Raw genomic sequence first — 19,057 nt, 5'->3', positions numbered from 1 at the left:
CTTGCAATAGTAATGATTTTTTTAACAATTAATAACTCTAGATATTTTAATATAATTAAATATTTTTATACATTAATAAAGTAGCTAATTTTATTGTAATATTTGCAGGTTTCAAGGATTAATATTGGCAATTGTATCTTAAGAGTAAATATTGAAGGTACTAGAGGAAAATAATTGGTGTTTGAGGAAATTACGAATGACATTTGAAAGTAATAAATGTAAATTTAGTTGTAAAAGGCCACTGGACATATGTAGGCCATCAAGATGATCAGAATATTAAAACATCAATGTCAAAGATTACTGGATATGATAAACATAGCTCATATAATGATTATAAAACGTCAGTAACATCAAAAAAATTTTATAACTACAATTAGATATTATCTTATCATAAAAAAACTGATTTTTGTCTGTTTCAATCAAATTTATAGCGGAAATATTTGTCATCGGAAAAGTCGATTATTATCTCGAATATTCGTCAAAAATGTCGTAAAATAAATAACATAATAGATATATTGAATTTCATAATTTATTACTTGATAAAAAAAAAAATTAACTTTTATGGCTCGATTGGCGATGATTAATGGATATTAAAAATTGAAACAAAATAACCAAGTTGAGTATTATTTTCAACAACTAATTATAATTAAATTTATGTAAATTAATACTTTATTTAATTTTTTATTTATTCGTTTACATTGCAGATTTATTTGTTTATAATTGTTGATAACTATAAGTGATTAAAGGAGTCTTTTTCATGAAAAATTGGTAATAAAAATTTAAAAGAATAGTCATATGAGTTAAGATTATTCTAAAAGACCTTCTGTTCTAAAATTAGAGACTTCTCAAAATCACATAAAATCCAAGCAAACCATATGTTTAACCACACAAGTGTTCCAGCATGATTTATTAAAATATTTATCCTCCTTTATAAGTATGATGTAATGAAGGTAAAAAATTGTTTATAACTTGATGATTTTTATTCCCAACTTTTGTGCAATTTTGTTTTTTTTAACGATCAGTCCAATTATGAAATTCTGAGAATTATAATAATTTAAAATAACAAGCATATATTTCGAATGAAGAAGTGATGTGACTAATATTCGTATATTATTATGTATCAATCTGTGTATATATACATATAGTAATAACTTTGATCAAGATCAATGAGCTTAGACATTCAATCATCGAAAGACGAATTAATAACAGAGCTTTCAATTTCCGTATTAGTTATGATGAGATCCACTTATAATTTGAGAGCTTTTTCTCATTAAAAATATTAATAAGCTACTAGATCGTTTCATTATCTCGAGACGTTTTAAATTAGCCAGACAAATAAGTTTATTGTCGTTCAATATGGTGAGTACTATTATGACATAAATTCAAATCCTATCATACATTTTGATGATATCTTCTTTCTTTTTAGCTAACATAATAAACAATGTTTCCAATAAAATTATTCTTAAAAGTAAAGTTTGATCAAATTAATGTCAAGTTGATGTAAAGAAGTCTCCACTGTGATTGATAAAAAAAAAATATTCAAAACTACGAGAATAAAAAAAAAAATTCTTCACAATTTTACAACAATAGAAAGCCTGAGTCAATTTAATTTTTCATTATTAAAAAAAAATTCGACTTCAACAAAATTTGCTTCTGCTATTCATCAATGTCATTATCATTACTAACTACCATAATTGTCTCTTATTACACAATTATTTTCAATATGATTACAATAATTTTACTAATGTAAAAACACCAATGTCAAAGCAATTTTCCCTTGTCTCAACATTACATTATTATGATAAATAAGTAACGACTAAAAATGCAAATTCAAGTCAAAGTTAGAATGTGATTCAGTTTAATATATTCAAATGCTTAGATGGCTGTAAGAAATAAGGCAATAGATATATCGTAAAAGATTGGCTACTCAACGCAGTTTGATCTGGACGCATCTTGGTCTTCAATTAAAATGCGACGAGACAACAATCATTAAGATCTGGTGGTTTCCAGTCAAGCTTCAAGTTTTTCTGGCACTCTAAATTTATCAACATGTGCTAAAAAATTATCATCACCCTCGTTAATAGTGTTATTAACATTTCAACAAGTTGATGAAAGCAACAAGACTAAAATATGCTCAACAATTATTTTTAACTATTTCATTTATTTATTATTTACTTAAACTCTTATTTAATAACAAATTACATCTAGTAAGTTAATTATTCATTTATTAATCAACTAATTGGGAATGGAAGAATCTAGTGAGTGATAAACTTGGTAAATAGTCAAACATAATTCCTATGATTTTTAATCAATAAATGTTTTGAGTGGCAAAACTAGCACACAAACTGATAGAAAATATGCATGAAAAGTTAATAAATATGATTAATCCTATTCTCAGGAAGAGAGGGTGTCTCTGAGAATTGAGACTTACGCCAATGCTGATGTGTACAAGTTCACTATGGGTTAACTCACTTAATAGTGGTGCACGGGGGTCGTTAATTTGAAGGAATGGTAGTCACTTGGTATAAATATCGGATTTGGCGATGATACATATTAGTAAATAAAGTGGTATTGAAGAGGCAGCATTGTTTCGCAAACTTTCCTCTATCTCGTTAATATAACCACTGCGAATCGAGCCAAGTGTAAGTAAACAAACCAATTGAATAATTAACTAATAAAATAATCAATTGTTCAATACTGACATAGATTAAACTCGTCTTTTGGTACATCGATTTATTGATAAGTTTAGAAATTGTCTTGGCGTAAAAGAATTTAATTAAATTCTTATTTCATTTTTTTTTTTTAAACTTTCTTCTAAACAATTTTTGTTAATAAAATTAATAAAAATAGTTTTGATTGTTTATTGTTAATTGATTTTTGGTTATTAAAGCTATTTATTGAAAATAATGATACTCAAGAAGTGCAAAATGAATCTCAAAGTAAAGAAGTCTCTAGTAATATCAACTACTTTTACTACTTGATTAATAATTTTTTCATCGTACGATCTTATCTACCATTTCAATCTGATGATCAATGTCAAATGTATTCTGTATTATGTGATTAAGTTTATGTAATTGAAATAGATGGTGATAATACATGATAATATTCATAATATAAAATCTCTATAAAATTAAAATAACATTCAAATCATGGTAAATGAGATGTTTTAAACAATTACTGTGTCCTTCTTCCAGTTGTCTTATTTATCTACGATTTTTTTATTCTTGTATCCGTTCCACATTTTGCGAACTCATTCTTTTACATTGTTCACAATATAAAAAAAAACTTCTTGTCAATAGCTTAATATGTTAGAATAATTAAACATTACAAAGCTATTTATTTAATACATTATTTAACATTTAAAATAATAGTAAAATTTAAATCCCTATTTTTTTTTTAAATCTCTAGTATTAATTTAGAATATTTCATCTTAATTATAGCTGGCTTATTTAATTAAAATTTTTTTTGCAATATTCTAATTAGTAATAATGAAGACAATTATTTTTAATCTCAATGAAGAGTAAAAGTTCATTAAGGAAAATTATTTCCTAAAATTTTCTAAATCATGGCAAGTATTCAAGTGTTATTATGTATATTACAAAGTATTGTATAATCAAAGGACTAACAATGATAAGGAAACAAGACGAGCTGTAATGATTCACGTGTTAAACAAATTTTCAGTTACATTTTAACGTTTGCATGATGTGTGCATTTCAATCAGCAAACAATTCTTGTATTCATTCATTGTTTTTTTTTTTAATTCTAACATTGCTAAAAGTCAATTGATAATTATTGAAGTTGATAATATTTTTAATTTAGTTATAAAATAATTTTGATACTTGATTGATTAAACCACTAACGGAAATCATTAATCCAGTGATAAACAAAGACTATAAACAACTACAAATTGTTTTAATTTCAAGTGTTTAATGTAATCTTATCTCAATTATCCAGAAAAATCAAAAAATTACTAGTTGTGAAAATAAAAAAAAAATGTTATAGAGAGAGAGACAATGACAGATTATAATCAGTAATGTTTTTATATATCTGCAGGCGATTGTTTGAGTGATAAAACTTTTCTCTTTCTTTATTACAAACTGAACGATGCTAACTTACATGTGTATCTTGAAAGGTATACTTGCAACAGTGTATATATATTGCCAGCGATGTCCTGAAACAGAGATAGTCGAGTTTGAAACGCGAGCCGTGAATGAGAGAAGACATATATTGAAGTGATAAAAAATAGTATCAACTTTTAGTGCATTCGTTTTTTTTTCTTCTTACCTTTTATATATAATACAAGGCCTCTGATATTTCATCAAAATGACGTTGAAGACGAGTAAGAGAAAAAAGTCCTCAGTGGTGTTCAGGTATTCTGAAAAATTATTTTTAATTAGTGCTTAAATAATGTCAATATTTATCGGGTTTATATGAATCTAATAAGCCACATGTATGAATGATTTATAACAGGTAATCTGTTAAAATTAAGCTGAATAGTTTTGAATGAATTACACTTCACAGTTACTTAGGCAATTTTTTGATAAAGAATAGAATCATTTTTGATTAGATAAATTTTATGATGATTTAAAAAGCATGTTTTGATATAAATTTTGCTGGATTAATTAATAAAATATATTCCAACAATTTAATTGGAATTATTAAAATATATACATTGATTTTTGAAAATTAATAATTAGATTAAATCCAGTAGACAATGTTTTTTAGCAGACAAAAAAATTTCTAGAAGGTTTAGAAGATGGACAATAACAATCAGGGTGATTCTACAAAGTCTAGTGAAATTCATTCTGATTTTAGCTTTGTTTATCTAAATTTTAATGTATCAATCTCTACATAGAGTAGTTACTCATTAGATCATCGGTATATAAAATTATATTTATGAATTTTTCTCTGTTTATGATGGGATATATCACGTTGATATTAATTTTTGAGACACGTGAACTCAATACACGTGGACCTAATTTTTATTATTTTTTTATGATCATTTTTTAATAGATATACATTTTTATATAACATTAAAATTTAAGTTTATTCCTAATTCATGCATGTCATGGATGCGATAAAAATTGCAACAATAAATGTAAAAATAATAGAAAAAATATTTTGGAGTGAAAAATGATAATATTTTTTTATAGAACAGATTTTCTAAAATTTTATCTGGAAATATTTAAAAAAATAATAAAATAAATTTTAATTAAAACCGATAATTATTTCCAACTATTCTGTTATTTTATTATAATTTTATTATTTTATTTTAATTGTAGAAAATTTAAACTAATTTTGATATTAAAAAAAAAATAGAACAGTTACTGAAGTTGAGAAAATTTCATGAATATGCTGGTGAATTAATGCAATGTCTAAAAAAAGATAACATAAATGTAATAGAAATATGTATCAGTATCATCAAAAATTACTATGAAAGAATTTCAATATAAATTCTTGCTGATAAATATATTTAGAAGTTAACGAAGAGAGAAATACACGTGTGTGTCATAGAAGTGTAGAGTTTTGCAATAGAAATTCTCTAATGAGTAGTGTATACGTCTTTACTTCCCTTAGTTGTTTTGGAGAAAGGGAAGTTTCGACGCATGCTTCCTTAACTTAGTGGATGAATCAGCTATATAGAAAACCGAGGGAGTATATGGACACAGAGAGTTTCATGATCAACAGACTCGTGGCATCAGGATAACTTTTAAGATCTCTATGGACACGACTCTTGTCTCGGGCTATTGACCCTCCCTTTTGCTATTATCTTCTCGGTTGCCAAAGTGTTTTTAGAGTGTCCGATACTGTTGAAAAAAAAAAAACGAAAAAAATTATTTATTAAATTAAATAATAAATAAATAATTTCTTTTAATTATTCAGTGGATAATATTTTAATTAAATAACAGTAAAGAGATATTTTAAAATTATTACCTAAATTATTTGAATTTGAAGAAGTTTAAATTCATTGAAGATCAGAATTTAATTTGAACCAGTCAATTGTTTACATTCTGGATCTAGTTGTGTGAATCAATAAATATTATGGTGATGAAACCCAGGATTCATTCAGTAACTTATTAAGGATTTATTTACATTGCTTTGGCAAAAATGTAAGTGAATATTTGATAAAAAAAAAAAAATTTTTTTTCATTCAATATTACCGTTACATAGTACGTAATAAAAAATTGATCAACAATTATTAAATAAATGATGAAAAATATCATAAAAATATTTTTAAATTCATTTTTGGCAATTTCTATTCAAAGAATTTGTTGATTATTTTTTTTTACAACTTTCTTGAGAATGAATATGAGTGAAACAACTCTGAAAAATTCCATTGATGTTTTCAAAACTATTTTAAGTTATTCTAGAAACTCATCGTAGATTTAAATCCACCGAGCAGTAAAAAATGATGCGGAAAAAGCTTAGCGAAAAATAGAATTTGAATTCATTTATCTACTGAAGCTTAACTAAAAGTAATTGACAATTTTTTAATTTAAAAAGAATCAAAAAGATCAACAAAAGCTTTCACTTTTACTGATAAAAATAAACCAACTACTGTTAGATACTTCTTTTGATGCATTTCATCAGGAAATGACTACAATAAAATAGATAGAATAGAATAGATAGTAGAATGTCAGATGAAGTAGTGAAAATATTTTTTTATTATCTTAATTCTATTGGACGTTTGTTGACCTTGTGTTATTACAATAGCTGTCTTCTTTTACTACTCAATCTTATTTTTCATTTCTCTTCTAGGATGAATAATATTGTATGAATGAAAGCATCTTCACTCACGGTGTATAATATACACGTGCTAAATTAATTTTAGGATTGAAGCCAAAAATGTTTAAGTAAAATCGTTGCAAGTTAGATTGCGTTTTATTTGGAGAGCTAGCGTCATTATGAATACATTTATACGACATCGATATACACATATATGTATTGTGTATAATCAATGAAATACCATCTTCTTATGCTTCTTCTTCCTGACTGAGTAATTCTTTGTGATCGATCCATGTCCAGAAAAATAGACAAGAGACGCCCAGATTTCTTTTTATTTTCTGTCATTACTCTCCCCCTAGAGTTTTCTTTTACTGAGCTTTTATGCTTTATTTTCTTTTTACTTTCTCTTGCACTGCAAATAATTTCTTCACTTCTATTTTTTCACCAATTATCTAAATATTTTTACTTCAGTTCAATATTTTTTAATTAATTCCATTAAAAGGTGCGAATGAATTTCGAGTCTTCATCTTTATACCAATAAAAATATTTCTGCTTCTTCTTAATTAAAATATCTTCTTCAATGGCTACTAGACCAACAAGTGTGTTGTTTAATTTTAAAATTTGCAAAAAGTGTTGAATTAATTGAAACAAATATATATTGTTATGATTCATTTATCAAAATAGTCAATGAATCGTAAAAAATTACATCAAGTTTTCTTCTTATCATCCATAATAGAAAATAACAAAAAATCATATTCAATATGTGAGTGCACTTTGTCATCCATTGGTCTTCTATTTCTGAAAGTAATTTTTTGTCGCTATAAAGTTGATATTCTTCGATCATTTTTATAAGGAAATGTCAACTTACTTTACTTCAATAGTTCCTAATCTATAGATTGAACTTTTAATTTTTTTTTTCTGCCATAAGAAAAACAAACTAATATTTTTCTCCATCATGATAACACTTGGTTCATTTATTTTTGCTTGTAATAATACTTTTTTTCATCTAGAAAAATAATTAGCAACAAATAACAAGCTTTAATGGTAATTAATTAATTGTAATAATGATCAAGTAGAGAAATAAATAAAATCTCAGTGAAAAGAATGCAATGTTATGTTGATGAATAGAATGTTTGTTTTGGTAAGGTAACACATAGTAATGCACATTTGTTATGAATCGTGAAAGCTTTTTAATAGATGCTATTCTTCATTTATATCATCAATGAACAGACAAGAATTCTTAGATATTTAAGTAAAATCACGCAGTTAAGATAATTATTATTGAAGAAATTAATTAAACATGAGTTCATTAAAATCACTATGAGCAATAAATTCGATATGTCGAGAAAATATAATTAATGCGATCACAATACAAACTAATGAATATTACTTAATCATGTTAATTGACATCACCAGAGGGAGACTGGGTCTAGGGTTTAAATTAATACTTTTATAAACCGTTATTTAATCATAAGTATCCCTAACCAACACCACTAAAGATAACGATTTAAAATTAATTCATTCCAGCAATTATAAATTTTTAAAATCATTATTTTAACTATTTATTATAATTTATGATTAATAGTCAAATTTAATAATGCAGAATGAACAAATGTCTAATCATCTTGGCATGATTGATTCCATGAACAAACAAATTAATTATTGAACAAGGAGTTGACAGTGTGAAATGTAAATAAAATGCAAGATGAGTTCTAAGAAAAGTACAATAATTATAATAACTACTAGCAAAGTCAAGCATAAAATGAATTATATTCATAATAAGGTTATTATTCTTATCATTTAGGTTATTAGAACTTTTTTTCATAATCCAAATTACTATGTGATATTCAAGGATAGCTTTACCTAAATTATTTTATCAATTACAATAAATTTTTTATCAATACAGTAAATATTGAAAGTGCTTCAAGGCATAAATCTTCAGGATGATTTTATCCTCTGGGAAGACAAGAACAGGGAGTATTCATCTATAGAAAATAAATGCTTTTGATAAATATCAAGTTGACTTATGTCGATACATTTCCCTCTTTTTTTAATTAAAAAATTACTGATGTAGAAGATGAAAATCAATTGATCTAACTTGTGCGTAGCATTTTTCTATTCATCAACATTTTCATTATTCATTGTTATCGACATATTCTCAACTTTCAAGTGGAAATTTTTGATTTTCAATTTAAAATAAAGCTTGTTTGATATCAAGTGGTTTTAGATTTAAAATAATAAATCAAAAAAAAAATTAAATTACAGAATACCCGGTATGGAGGGAACATTTCAAAATCAAAATGGGTCAGAAGAGGCGAATACTCAGAATCACATTAATGCCAAGAAATCATCCATGACATTAAGTGTAACAGGCTTGTGGGATGTCGTACCACGAATGGAATATTATAGGTACACTTTAAAATACCTATCATGTATAATAAATATTTTTTTTAAATAAAGTCTTTTTGATCTATCTCCAGGATGAGTAAAAGAGCTAAACGACCGTCATTATGTGAATTACACGATGGAAATCCTGTCAAAGTGAGTTTTAAATATGAAAAAAATTTTAACTCAACTCATCGAATTATTATTCTTCTCTTCTCTTTCTTCCTATTTACATATATTTATCAATTCTTGAAGGTGTTAATTTAATACGTCATTCATTGCCGTAGTTATTCTGGTTATTAAGTAAAAAAGATTGCACAGCTTATGAATGTATACCTGATGCATCTAGTTATCGTTGGTTAAAACCGGTAAACTCTCACACCAACTCAAAGATATCAATAAATACATATGAAAATGTATTTTATTGCTTTATTGCCCATTGATTAATTAGGTTGTTTATCCTTCTTAATCATTAAACTATTCATTAGAATACATGAATCCCGGTAAACCACAGGAAATAATTATTATGCTGCTCTCAATTGTTTTTTATTTCTAGTTTATAAAACGTCAATTGTTGCTTTTAACTATTGACATTCATCTACATTGATTTATTAAAAATTAAATCACAACTTTTCTTGGAATTTCAAAGACTGAAAAGATTAATATCATATTCTCTGATTTAATCAAGTACTTAAAAACAATAGAAACTTATCTTTTCTAAGAAACTTTTTGCACATAAAACATTTTTAAAATCTTTTTTAGATAACAATTTAATTCAATATTTTTTTAAGTCTATTTTATTTTTCTTTTAAATGATAAAAGCCTTTTTTTTTTTAAACATGAAAAAAGCAATACATTTATTTTTTTCAATGGAAAAAGTGTATTTTTATTTATTGATCGAAACCTATTTTGATAGGATACAAACGTGGAAGCAGCTATAACAGGATCAGGACAAGCAAGTCACGCAGGAATAAAATTGGGATGGATTCAAGGAGTTTTAATACCATGCCTACTCAACATCTGGGGTGTAATGTTATTTCTTCGATTATCATGGATTGTAGCACAAGCTGGAATTTCTTGGTCACTATTAATTATTGGAATATCTGCAGTTGTCTGTGTTATTACGACACTTAGTCTCAGTGCAATTAGCACTAATGGCGAAGTCAAGGGAGGTGTGTTGATATTGCAATTTTATTTTTCACAGAAGGTGTGCCTTCCTTTATGTGTCACGAATCATTTTTATTTTATTTTTCATCTAATCGCTATTTTTTAAATTCTGTCTTATTGACCTGACAATTAATTGTCCTGAAATCATATGTAATTGATTGAATCAATTGAATAGTTAGTTCATCAACCATAAAAATAATTTCGATATTCGAGAAAAATTGAACTAAATGAGCTATGAATTTTTCTTTCAGGGGGAATTTATTTTATTATATCCCGATCCCTTGGACCAGAATTTGGTGCTTCAATTGGATTAGTATTTGCCTTTGCTAACTCAGTGGCTGCTTCGATGAATACTATTGGATTTTGTGATTCTCTTAATGATCTCTTAAGAGAACATGGCTTAAAGATTGTCGATAATAAGGTAACAGATGTTAGGATTGTCGGCATCATTGCTCTTTTTGTGATGATTCTTATTTGTGCTGTTGGAATGGAATGGGAATCGAAGGTAAATTTACTCATATTTCATAATTTTTCTTCAAATCTATCCCATTGAATGATAAAAAAGCTAAGCTGTTAAATTTTATTATCATTGTTGATGTTTATTAATAATATTTTCCAATTATTATTAAAAAAAAAGTTATTACAAAACTTATAATTGAGTTCGTTTTCAGGCACAAAATTTCCTCATAGCGATCATCGTGATCGCAATATTTGATTTTATAATCGGCGCCCTGATAGGCCCTCACTCCCTCGAACAAGAAGCCAAAGGATTTAGTGGATTTTCATGGGAAGTTTTTCAAAAGAATTGGGGTTCAGATTATCGAACGTATGAGAACACTACGCACGACTTTTTCTCAATTTTTGCCATATTCTTTCCATCTGTTACTGGAATTCAAGCTGGTGCTAATATTTCTGGAGATTTGAAGGATCCAGCCAAGAGTATTCCTATTGGAACTCTTTTATCTCTTCTTATCTCTATGATAAGTTATATTGTTTTTGTTCTGTTTGCTGGAGGAGCTGCTGTCCGTGATGCTAGTGGTATAATATCACCCAACAATACCATTGTTGATTGTTTACCAGGAAATTGTGAATACGGACTTCATAACAGCTTCTCTGTAAGTACTTTTTTTTTTTATTTAATAAAATGATTTTTAAAATATTTTTCCGTTTTATTCTATTCATCAAAATAATTGACATAGAGAAGCTCTCTTACATGCATTATTGATATATTCTCTTAATTAATATCCCACAATTCAGAATAAGTAGCCATCAACTGATTAATCAATTGAATTATAGGTGATGCAATTAATGTCAGTGTGGGGTCCTTTTATCTATGCTGGTTGCTTTGCTGCTACGCTCTCTACTGCATTAACAAATTTATTATCAGTACCAAGGCTTATCCAAGCTCTTGGAAGAGATAGAATTTACCCGGGATTAATATTTTTCAGCAAAGGATATGGAAAAACTGGTGAACCTTATCGTGGCTATGTTCTAACATTTATTGTTGCAGCAGTTTTCCTTCTAATCGGTAAGATCATATTAACAAACAAAATAAATCGCATAAAGTACATAAATAGTTATTAATTATCAGAGATAAACTATTTTTTACTCTATCATAGATATTACGTTATTAAATTAACATCCAATTAAATCATAAAGTGACAATTAATTACTGCGTAGATAAATAAAGAATAATAGGCTGTAAAATAATAAAATCTGATTTATTGCAGCAAATCTCAATGCAGTTGCTCCTCTTATCTCGACTTTTTACTTAGCTTCTTATGCTCTTATTAATTTCTGTACATTTCATGCTGGTTTGGTTAGTCCTATTGGATGGAGACCAACATTTAAGGTAATTGATGATTTTATGATAAATATTATTTCTATTTTCTTCTATTAATATACCTAAATATATCAAGACTGTATCTTACTATGATGATTTAGCAATAGTTAAATTTAAATGTTAATTTAAAGATTCTCAATCCTTTTAAAAAGAAGTATTACTTAATTTTTCTGTTTCAGTATTACAATACATGGTTATCCCTGGTAGGATTTTTCCTTTGTGTTGCATTTATGTTTTTAATTGATTGGGTATCATCAATAATAACCCTTGTCGTTATCTTTGGTCTTTACCTGATTGTTGTTTACAATAAACCTGATGTTAATTGGGGCAGCAGTACTCAAGCACAAATTTATAAGACTGCTTTATCGGTCGTCTATAGGTATTTACCAAAATAAATAAATAATTTTATTTACACAAAGTAGTGGATTTAGATTGATGGTTTTCATTATTTAGATTAAACACCATTGATGAACACGTGAAAAATTATGCACCGCAAATTTTAGCACTCTCCGGATTTCCAGAAAAACGTCCAGATTTGCTTCATCTAGCCAACCTTATTACTAAAAATAACTCTCTTCTTATTGCTGGAGAAGTTTGCTCGGTAATAACACATTTGAATATTTTATAAATTTCAAAAATCACAGTTAAATTATAATTTTAGTTCAGTTGACTCACTTAGTATCTATTACGATAATCTTTGCATAATTTAAACCAATTGGCATTAATATATTTGCATGTAAAAATTTAATAAATATTAAATTAATTCGCTGATTGGATAATGGAAGAATAAATTATATCAACAGGTACCTCTGTCTTACCGATCAAGACTGACGAGATTAAGAAGTGGATATGAATGGCTTAATCGTCACCGAATTAAATCATTCTATCAAGTTATAGGCAATGTAACTTTAGAAAGAGGATCAGCTGCTTTAATGCAAGCTGCTGGAGTTGGTAAATTGGTTCCCAACATCGTTCTTATGGGATACAAAAATGATTGGGCTGTTTGTAATCAGAAAGATTTACAAGAATTCTTCAACGTTCTTCAGTAAGTATTTTATTACAACGAATAAAAAATAAATAGATATTGATTTTTTGAATTGTAAATTACAGTGATGCTTTTGACCAAAAGCTGGCAGTTGCAATTTTACGACTACCAAATGGACTTGATATTTCAAGCGTTTCTAATCATGTTGACGAGGAACAACTAATACAAAGTAGTTACGATCTCGCCGGAAATACTCTCATGCATGCTGATAGTGATCTATCAATGAGCAGCCGAATTACAAGAGTTCAAAGTGTACCAGTAATCGGAAGTCATTACCTACCACAAAGTGAATGCTCTGTGCATGTTGTTAAAGATTCTCCAACGCATATGAGTGCTAGAGATCACTTGAAAAATAAAAGGAAACATATAGCTGATAAATTATTGTAGTATGTATTAATTATTTTTAATATTCATTTTCCTAAGGGTATTAAAAAATGTTGGTGTTTATTATAAATAATTATATTACTTAATTAAACTTGCAGTGAAAAACGAAATGGAGTAATTGCTGAAACAGAATACCTCAGCATATTCCAAAAGAAGCATAAGAATGGAGTTATTGATGTTTGGTGGCTTTATGATGATGGAGGTAATAAAAACAAAACAATTATTTTATTCTCTCACTTATTGTTAAAAATGAACCTAACATTTTATTTGAAAATTAAAAAAAATCAATCATTTTAATCAATGAAATTATTCTTTTAAGGTTTGACAATCTTATTGCCATATATTATCAGCACAAGATCTAATTGGGAGTCATGTCAAATGCGAATATTTGCATTAGCTAATCATAAACAAGAAATTGCAGCAGAAGAAAAAGAGTAAGTTGATGAATACATGCTATTAATCGGCAAAGAACTTCAATAATAAATATTATCTTTTGTTTATCTTCAGAATGGCAGAAATTTTGGCCAAATTTAGAATAAAGTATACAAGTTTAAAAATGGTTGATGATATTAGTGTACCTCCTAAACAAGAAACACAGGATTTCTTTGACAGACTAATTGCAGATTTCTGTAAACATGATACAACTGACACGACAGATTGTACAATCACCGAAATGGAATTACACACATTAAAAGATAAAACAAATCGTCAATTACGATTGAGAGAATTATTATTGGAAAATTCTAGCCAATCTACTCTGGTATTTATGTATGTATAATTTTTCTATTTAAACATATTATTAAATATTTGTTTACTAAATAGCAATTAATAAATAAATGTATTTTTAAAATTAAAGGTCTCTCCCAATGCCAAGAAAAGGAGCTGTTTCAGCCCCTCTATATATGGCCTGGCTTGAAACTCTAACCAGAGATATGCCTCCTACTCTTTTGATACGTGGAAATCACACATCGGTATTAACTTTTTATTCTTAGTCTAAAAAATTTACAATTATAACTAAGTGTTTATTAAGAGACTTAAGAAAAAAATACTATAAAATCATACATGAAATTTTTTGCAACATAATATCGCCTGAATGAACAAAATAGTAATATTAATTACTTAAAAAGATATTTTACCTTTTTTTTATTTATTTATTAATTAGTTATTTCGTCGACACCGATTATTTTAATTGTTATTTTTATTAATGCGCTTTGTATATATACATAAATATGTAGTTTTTAAGTTTTAAAATTTTATGTAATGTTAACGAATTTGTTGAACTGATAAACATATAGTAATGCCATAAATAATAAATGAAAAAAAATTTATTCACGATTAGTATATTACACTCTCTGTAAGAATGAAATGAACAGTATTTGTTATTTTTTAAAGACATTTAAGTTTCAACATTATAGATATCAAGATATATATGTGTAAAATATTAAAATATTTTATTTATAATCGTAACAATAAAAATATATGATACCAATTCTTAAAAGATTAGAAAACTTTTTTTTTATTCGTTATTTTGGCCCCTTACAAATATATTCACTAAAATTTATCAATATTAAATAAATGATAAATAGTTTTAAAAAATTTTGAGATAAAAATTCATTAAATATCTTCACTCTTAGATCTTCTTGGATTCAAAATAGGTGACAATCTAAAAGAAATTTATTTTAAAAGTTTTATAGATTTTTATTGTAAAATCTATTTAATATAAAACCGAATTATTTATTATATTATCACAATAAAAATTTGATGTATTTAAATGACTCTCACTTGGTGATCTCAAAAAGTCTTGAAAAAACAGGATGAATTTGCTCTAGCATGTCTGTAGTCAACATAGACCTTTGCTTTTCTCTAAAAGCAGCAGCATTGCATTCTCTAGTCAACCTAGAAGCAGCATAAGCTGCAACTAATGGTGGATTTAACGAGCATTCACTAGGTCCAGCACTCAATGCCCACCACCAAAAAACAGCAAGGGATCCAGATAACAGATCTCCTTGACCTCCACATCGTCTTCCTGAACCCGAAATAGCACAAGAAATGGCTTCAGAACCTTTCTGACCATCAACAATTATATCTTTAGCTCCTTTATTTAAAATAACAACACTTTTTCCAATGGAATCAGCCAAGTGTTTTAAATCAGAAATTTTTGCAACTGGAGCTGGTTGAACTGTTCTATCAAGAAAAGCTTTCATAAGCCGGCTGAGCTCCATAGCATTTGGAGTCAAAATTACTCCAGGATAATCTCGTATGATATCTGGCTTCTGACAAAGCAAATAAAGACCATCAGCATCAATCACCAGAGGCTTTCTTAAGTCTCTGCATAGACTTATCACTTCTGTAATGACTTTGAATATTTTATCATCACGTCCTAACCCAGGACCGATTAAAATTACATGCAGACGATCCAGCCATGGTTTGATCTGGCGAATAGCATCTGGATGGTCTAACAAAGGATGAACTATTGGCTCAGGACTGAAAGATTTAATAGCAACTCCTGCATCTTTACAACAAAATATATGGACCAAGTCTGCTCCAACTCTGAATGCACTCATTGCTGCAAAATATGGAGCTCCAGTATACTCCATGCTACCTCCAAAAATTCCTATTCGACCATCTTGACCTTTATATTTAGTTGTTGTTAATGATGGAACTATTTTTCGAACTGATTTCAATACCCGCTCGTCCAGAGAAATTTGAGAAGACATTTTGAGTAGTGAAGAAGACACGGTGGCTTGAGGTATATCTGTCAAAAGCCTGCAGGTAATTTTTTTAAAAATCAAGTTCATTTGAATAATGAAATCATGAACTTTCTTACTTATTTTTTTGGCCAATAATAATTGAATGTTTATACCAAATATTCAAGAAAAATCGACAGCTTTTCTTTTAATTTTGTAGAACTAAAAATGCCATAAATATCATAAACTTACTAAGAATTTAAAAAATTTTTTCAAAAGTCAAAAGTTAGTAGTGCAAATAATTTAACCTCAAATTTGATAACAACATCAAAACAACTGAGAACTGACTGGATAAATGATAAATGGATTTCTAATTATTTGAGCATAGAAAACAGAGAAAAATTATACCAACAAACGCAAAGGTAAACATGCAAGCTAGCTAATATTTGAAAAGTTATCAACAACAGAAAATTTCGTTCACAAATTATTGTATCATTAATAATAAACAATAAATTATTTAACAATAAATAAGATGATTAATAATTAGTATAAATTTCTTACCTTTCACGCTATTATTTTGAAATCATAATTTTCACACACACACATACACTTATCCATACACATGTTTTTAGACTGAGCATCTGTGCGTACCGGAGAGAGCAGAATTTATATTACAACTCCATTGTTTAATGGATCTTATTGCGTTTTATCAAGAGAAACGTGTGTAAATAAATATTTAATACAAGTAAACACACCAAAATGATGGTGTCAAGGGTATCTTTGTGCTTTAACAATCAATTATTATCAAGAACATGTCCATTTGCACAGGTAAATTTACTTCATTTTTTTGAGGTTATACCAAGTTTTTTCAAAACAAATTTGATATTTTTGCATAAAGTATCATAGTAATACGATAAATTGTAATAAAAATAATATTTAAAACAATCATTTTAACTATTTCAGAAAACTCTTCGTAAATCATTGCATATATCATGTTACAATAAAAGAAATCCCATAGCTACTTCTCGATATTCAATATCGAACAGGTTAACTCGATATTCTCCGGTATTCAGCAGTTCATTTATAAGATCAATCAGTACTAACGAAACAAATGTTCAGAATGTCTCTGAAGAAATGGTAGATACTGCTGCTTCAACTGCTGCAGCTTCAGAAAGTTTACTTGATAAAATTCCAGGTAAAAATATTACATTTTCAGGTATCATTCTATCTAAATCATAAATGGCTTCTTTTGAATAAAGATGATGATTAATGAGTGTTAACTTTTATTTACATTGTTTATTATGGTGTATAGATATTCCAGTAACACCTCCTCCAGCAGCAGAAGTCGAAGAAGTTATTGTTCATCTAACAAACAAATTGGGAGAACCGACTTTTGCATCTCTTGGACTAGGTAGTTGGTATCCAAGTGGTATTGTTCAGCAGATGTTAGAATTTATACACGTTACTGGTGATCTTCCCTGGTGGGCATCCATAACAATCGGTAATCTTCTATTTACTTATATCTTAAAAATAAAATATAACTGCTAATAATAATTATTTATCTTTAGGAACAATAGTTATAAGAACATTAGTCTTTCCATTGGTAATTTACTCTCAAAGGCAAACAGTACACATGCACAATGTCCTCCCAGAGATGCAAAAAATTCAAGCTGATCTAACAGAAGCTAGAATGTGTGGTGATCAATTAGCAGGTAAAATTAATCAATTACTTACATTAATTGTTTTTCACTCTACTGGATTTATTTCAATTCAATTTTCTAGCTGCAAGACATACTTTTGAATTGATGGAATTTATGAAAGACAAGAAATGTAATCCTATAAAAAATCTGATCGCCCCATTTTTCCAAGTAAGTTTTTTTTTTTTGAATCTACAGTTATGTTAAACTTATTAAGTTGTATAAGTATTGTTCATTTTTGTTTCGGTTTGATTCCAGTTTCCAATATTTGCTTCATTTTTCTTTGGACTGAAAAAAATGGCTAATCTACCAGTAGAAAGTATGCAAACTGGTGGACTTTGGTGGTTTAAAGACCTAACAGTATCCGATCCATATTTTCTTTTACCATTAATGACAAGTGGTACACTTTTTCTGACAATTAAAGCCGGAGTTGATACACCTTCATTAGAAGCAATAGGCATGATGAAATATGTTATCTTGGCAGTCCCAGTGATTATTTTACCATTTACAATTAACTTTTCTTCAGTAAGTTTAATTCAGATTCATTAATAATCTATTAGAGTTTCTAAATAATTAGATATTCATTTCTTCCTAGGCTATTTCTTGGTATTGGTTATCAACAAATATATATTCGTTAATTCAAGTATTAATCTTGAGAATACCAGCAGTCAGAGTATTTTTCAAAATTCCAGTAAAAATACAACATAAACCTGGTGCTCTAATAAAGAAACCATTCAAACAAGGATTCAAAGATAGTATGAGTCATGATACCGATTTATTTTAACTAATAAATGGATAATATAGATAATAGTTTAAATATAATTGTCTCATTTCAGGTATACATAACATGAAAATGGCACGAGAGTTAGGTGACAGAGCACAATTGGATGCAATTCAATTCAATAAAGCTGGTCGTGGACCAACTCAGAAAACTTATAAATACAATCCTATCGTGGAGCATATAAAGAAAGTTCAAGCTGTGAAGAAGAATTAAATTTTTTTTCCTGCTACAGGATTAATATGATTTCTATGTAATTTAGGAATTTTTATAATAGTTGAATAGAGTTATTGTTTAATATAAATACATATAAAAATAAAAAAAATATTTAAACAATAATTTCTT

The 19,057-nt window shown here is 27.6% G+C and overlaps 3 protein-coding genes across 14 annotated transcripts; 2 read left to right on the top strand and 1 right to left on the bottom strand.

Moving 5' to 3' along the window:
- The first annotated feature begins 1,835 nt into the window (after window positions 1-1,835).
- NKCC (sodium potassium chloride cotransporter) lies at window positions 1,836-14,860 on the top strand. 4 transcript variants are annotated; one of them, XM_035087551.1, is made up of 16 exons: window positions 1,836-2,642; window positions 8,992-9,135; window positions 9,207-9,267; window positions 10,028-10,283; window positions 10,530-10,783; window positions 10,950-11,393; window positions 11,575-11,806; window positions 12,009-12,130; window positions 12,301-12,500; window positions 12,575-12,722; window positions 12,925-13,166; window positions 13,232-13,552; window positions 13,649-13,752; window positions 13,870-13,984; window positions 14,058-14,318; window positions 14,407-14,860. In XM_035087551.1, the coding sequence occupies exons 2-16, from the start codon at window positions 9,002-9,004 to the stop codon at window positions 14,540-14,542; spliced, it is 3,030 nt and encodes a 1,009-aa protein (XP_034943442.1). In that variant the 5' UTR covers window positions 1,836-2,642; window positions 8,992-9,001; the 3' UTR covers window positions 14,543-14,860. The 4 variants fall into 4 exon arrangements, with proteins under 4 accessions (XP_034943442.1, XP_034943441.1, XP_034943443.1 ...); XM_035087550.1 differs by lacking the exon at window positions 1,836-2,642 and adding an exon at window positions 4,170-4,370 and having other exon boundaries at window positions 14,407-14,859; XM_035087552.1 differs by lacking the exon at window positions 1,836-2,642 and adding an exon at window positions 5,680-6,110.
- A 212-nt stretch (window positions 14,861-15,072) lies between these two features.
- Window positions 15,073-16,823, bottom strand: Naxd (NAD(P)HX dehydratase). 9 transcript variants are annotated; one of them, XM_035087562.1, is made up of 3 exons: window positions 16,799-16,823; window positions 15,333-16,316; window positions 15,073-15,213 (listed from the first exon to the last, which is right to left on the bottom strand). In XM_035087562.1, exons 2-3 carry the CDS (start codon window positions 16,265-16,267, stop codon window positions 15,165-15,167), a joined length of 984 nt encoding a protein of 327 aa, XP_034943453.1. In that variant the 5' UTR covers window positions 16,268-16,316; window positions 16,799-16,823; the 3' UTR covers window positions 15,073-15,164. The 9 variants fall into 9 exon arrangements, with proteins under 9 accessions (XP_034943453.1, XP_034943457.1, XP_034943452.1 ...); XM_035087566.1 differs by lacking the exon at window positions 16,799-16,823 and adding an exon at window positions 16,546-16,565 and having other exon boundaries at window positions 15,333-16,305; XM_035087561.1 differs by lacking the exon at window positions 16,799-16,823 and adding an exon at window positions 16,490-16,563.
- OXA1L (OXA1L mitochondrial inner membrane protein) lies at window positions 16,785-19,033 on the top strand. Its single transcript, XM_035087556.1, has 8 exons — window positions 16,785-17,065; window positions 17,201-17,432; window positions 17,550-17,738; window positions 17,806-17,949; window positions 18,020-18,105; window positions 18,193-18,459; window positions 18,530-18,689; window positions 18,771-19,033. The coding sequence occupies exons 1-8, from the start codon at window positions 16,997-16,999 to the stop codon at window positions 18,926-18,928; spliced, it is 1,305 nt and encodes a 434-aa protein (XP_034943447.1). The 5' UTR covers window positions 16,785-16,996; the 3' UTR covers window positions 18,929-19,033.
- Window positions 19,034-19,057: the final 24 nt, after the last annotated feature.

The sequence above is a fragment of the Chelonus insularis genome, unplaced genomic scaffold, assembly GCF_013357705.1.
Source record: "Chelonus insularis isolate UGA/USDA-ARS -01 unplaced genomic scaffold, ASM1335770v1 contig_408_pilon, whole genome shotgun sequence".
NCBI lineage: Eukaryota > Metazoa > Arthropoda > Insecta > Hymenoptera > Braconidae > Chelonus > Chelonus insularis.
This window is presented reverse-complemented; position numbering and strand designations above follow the sequence as displayed.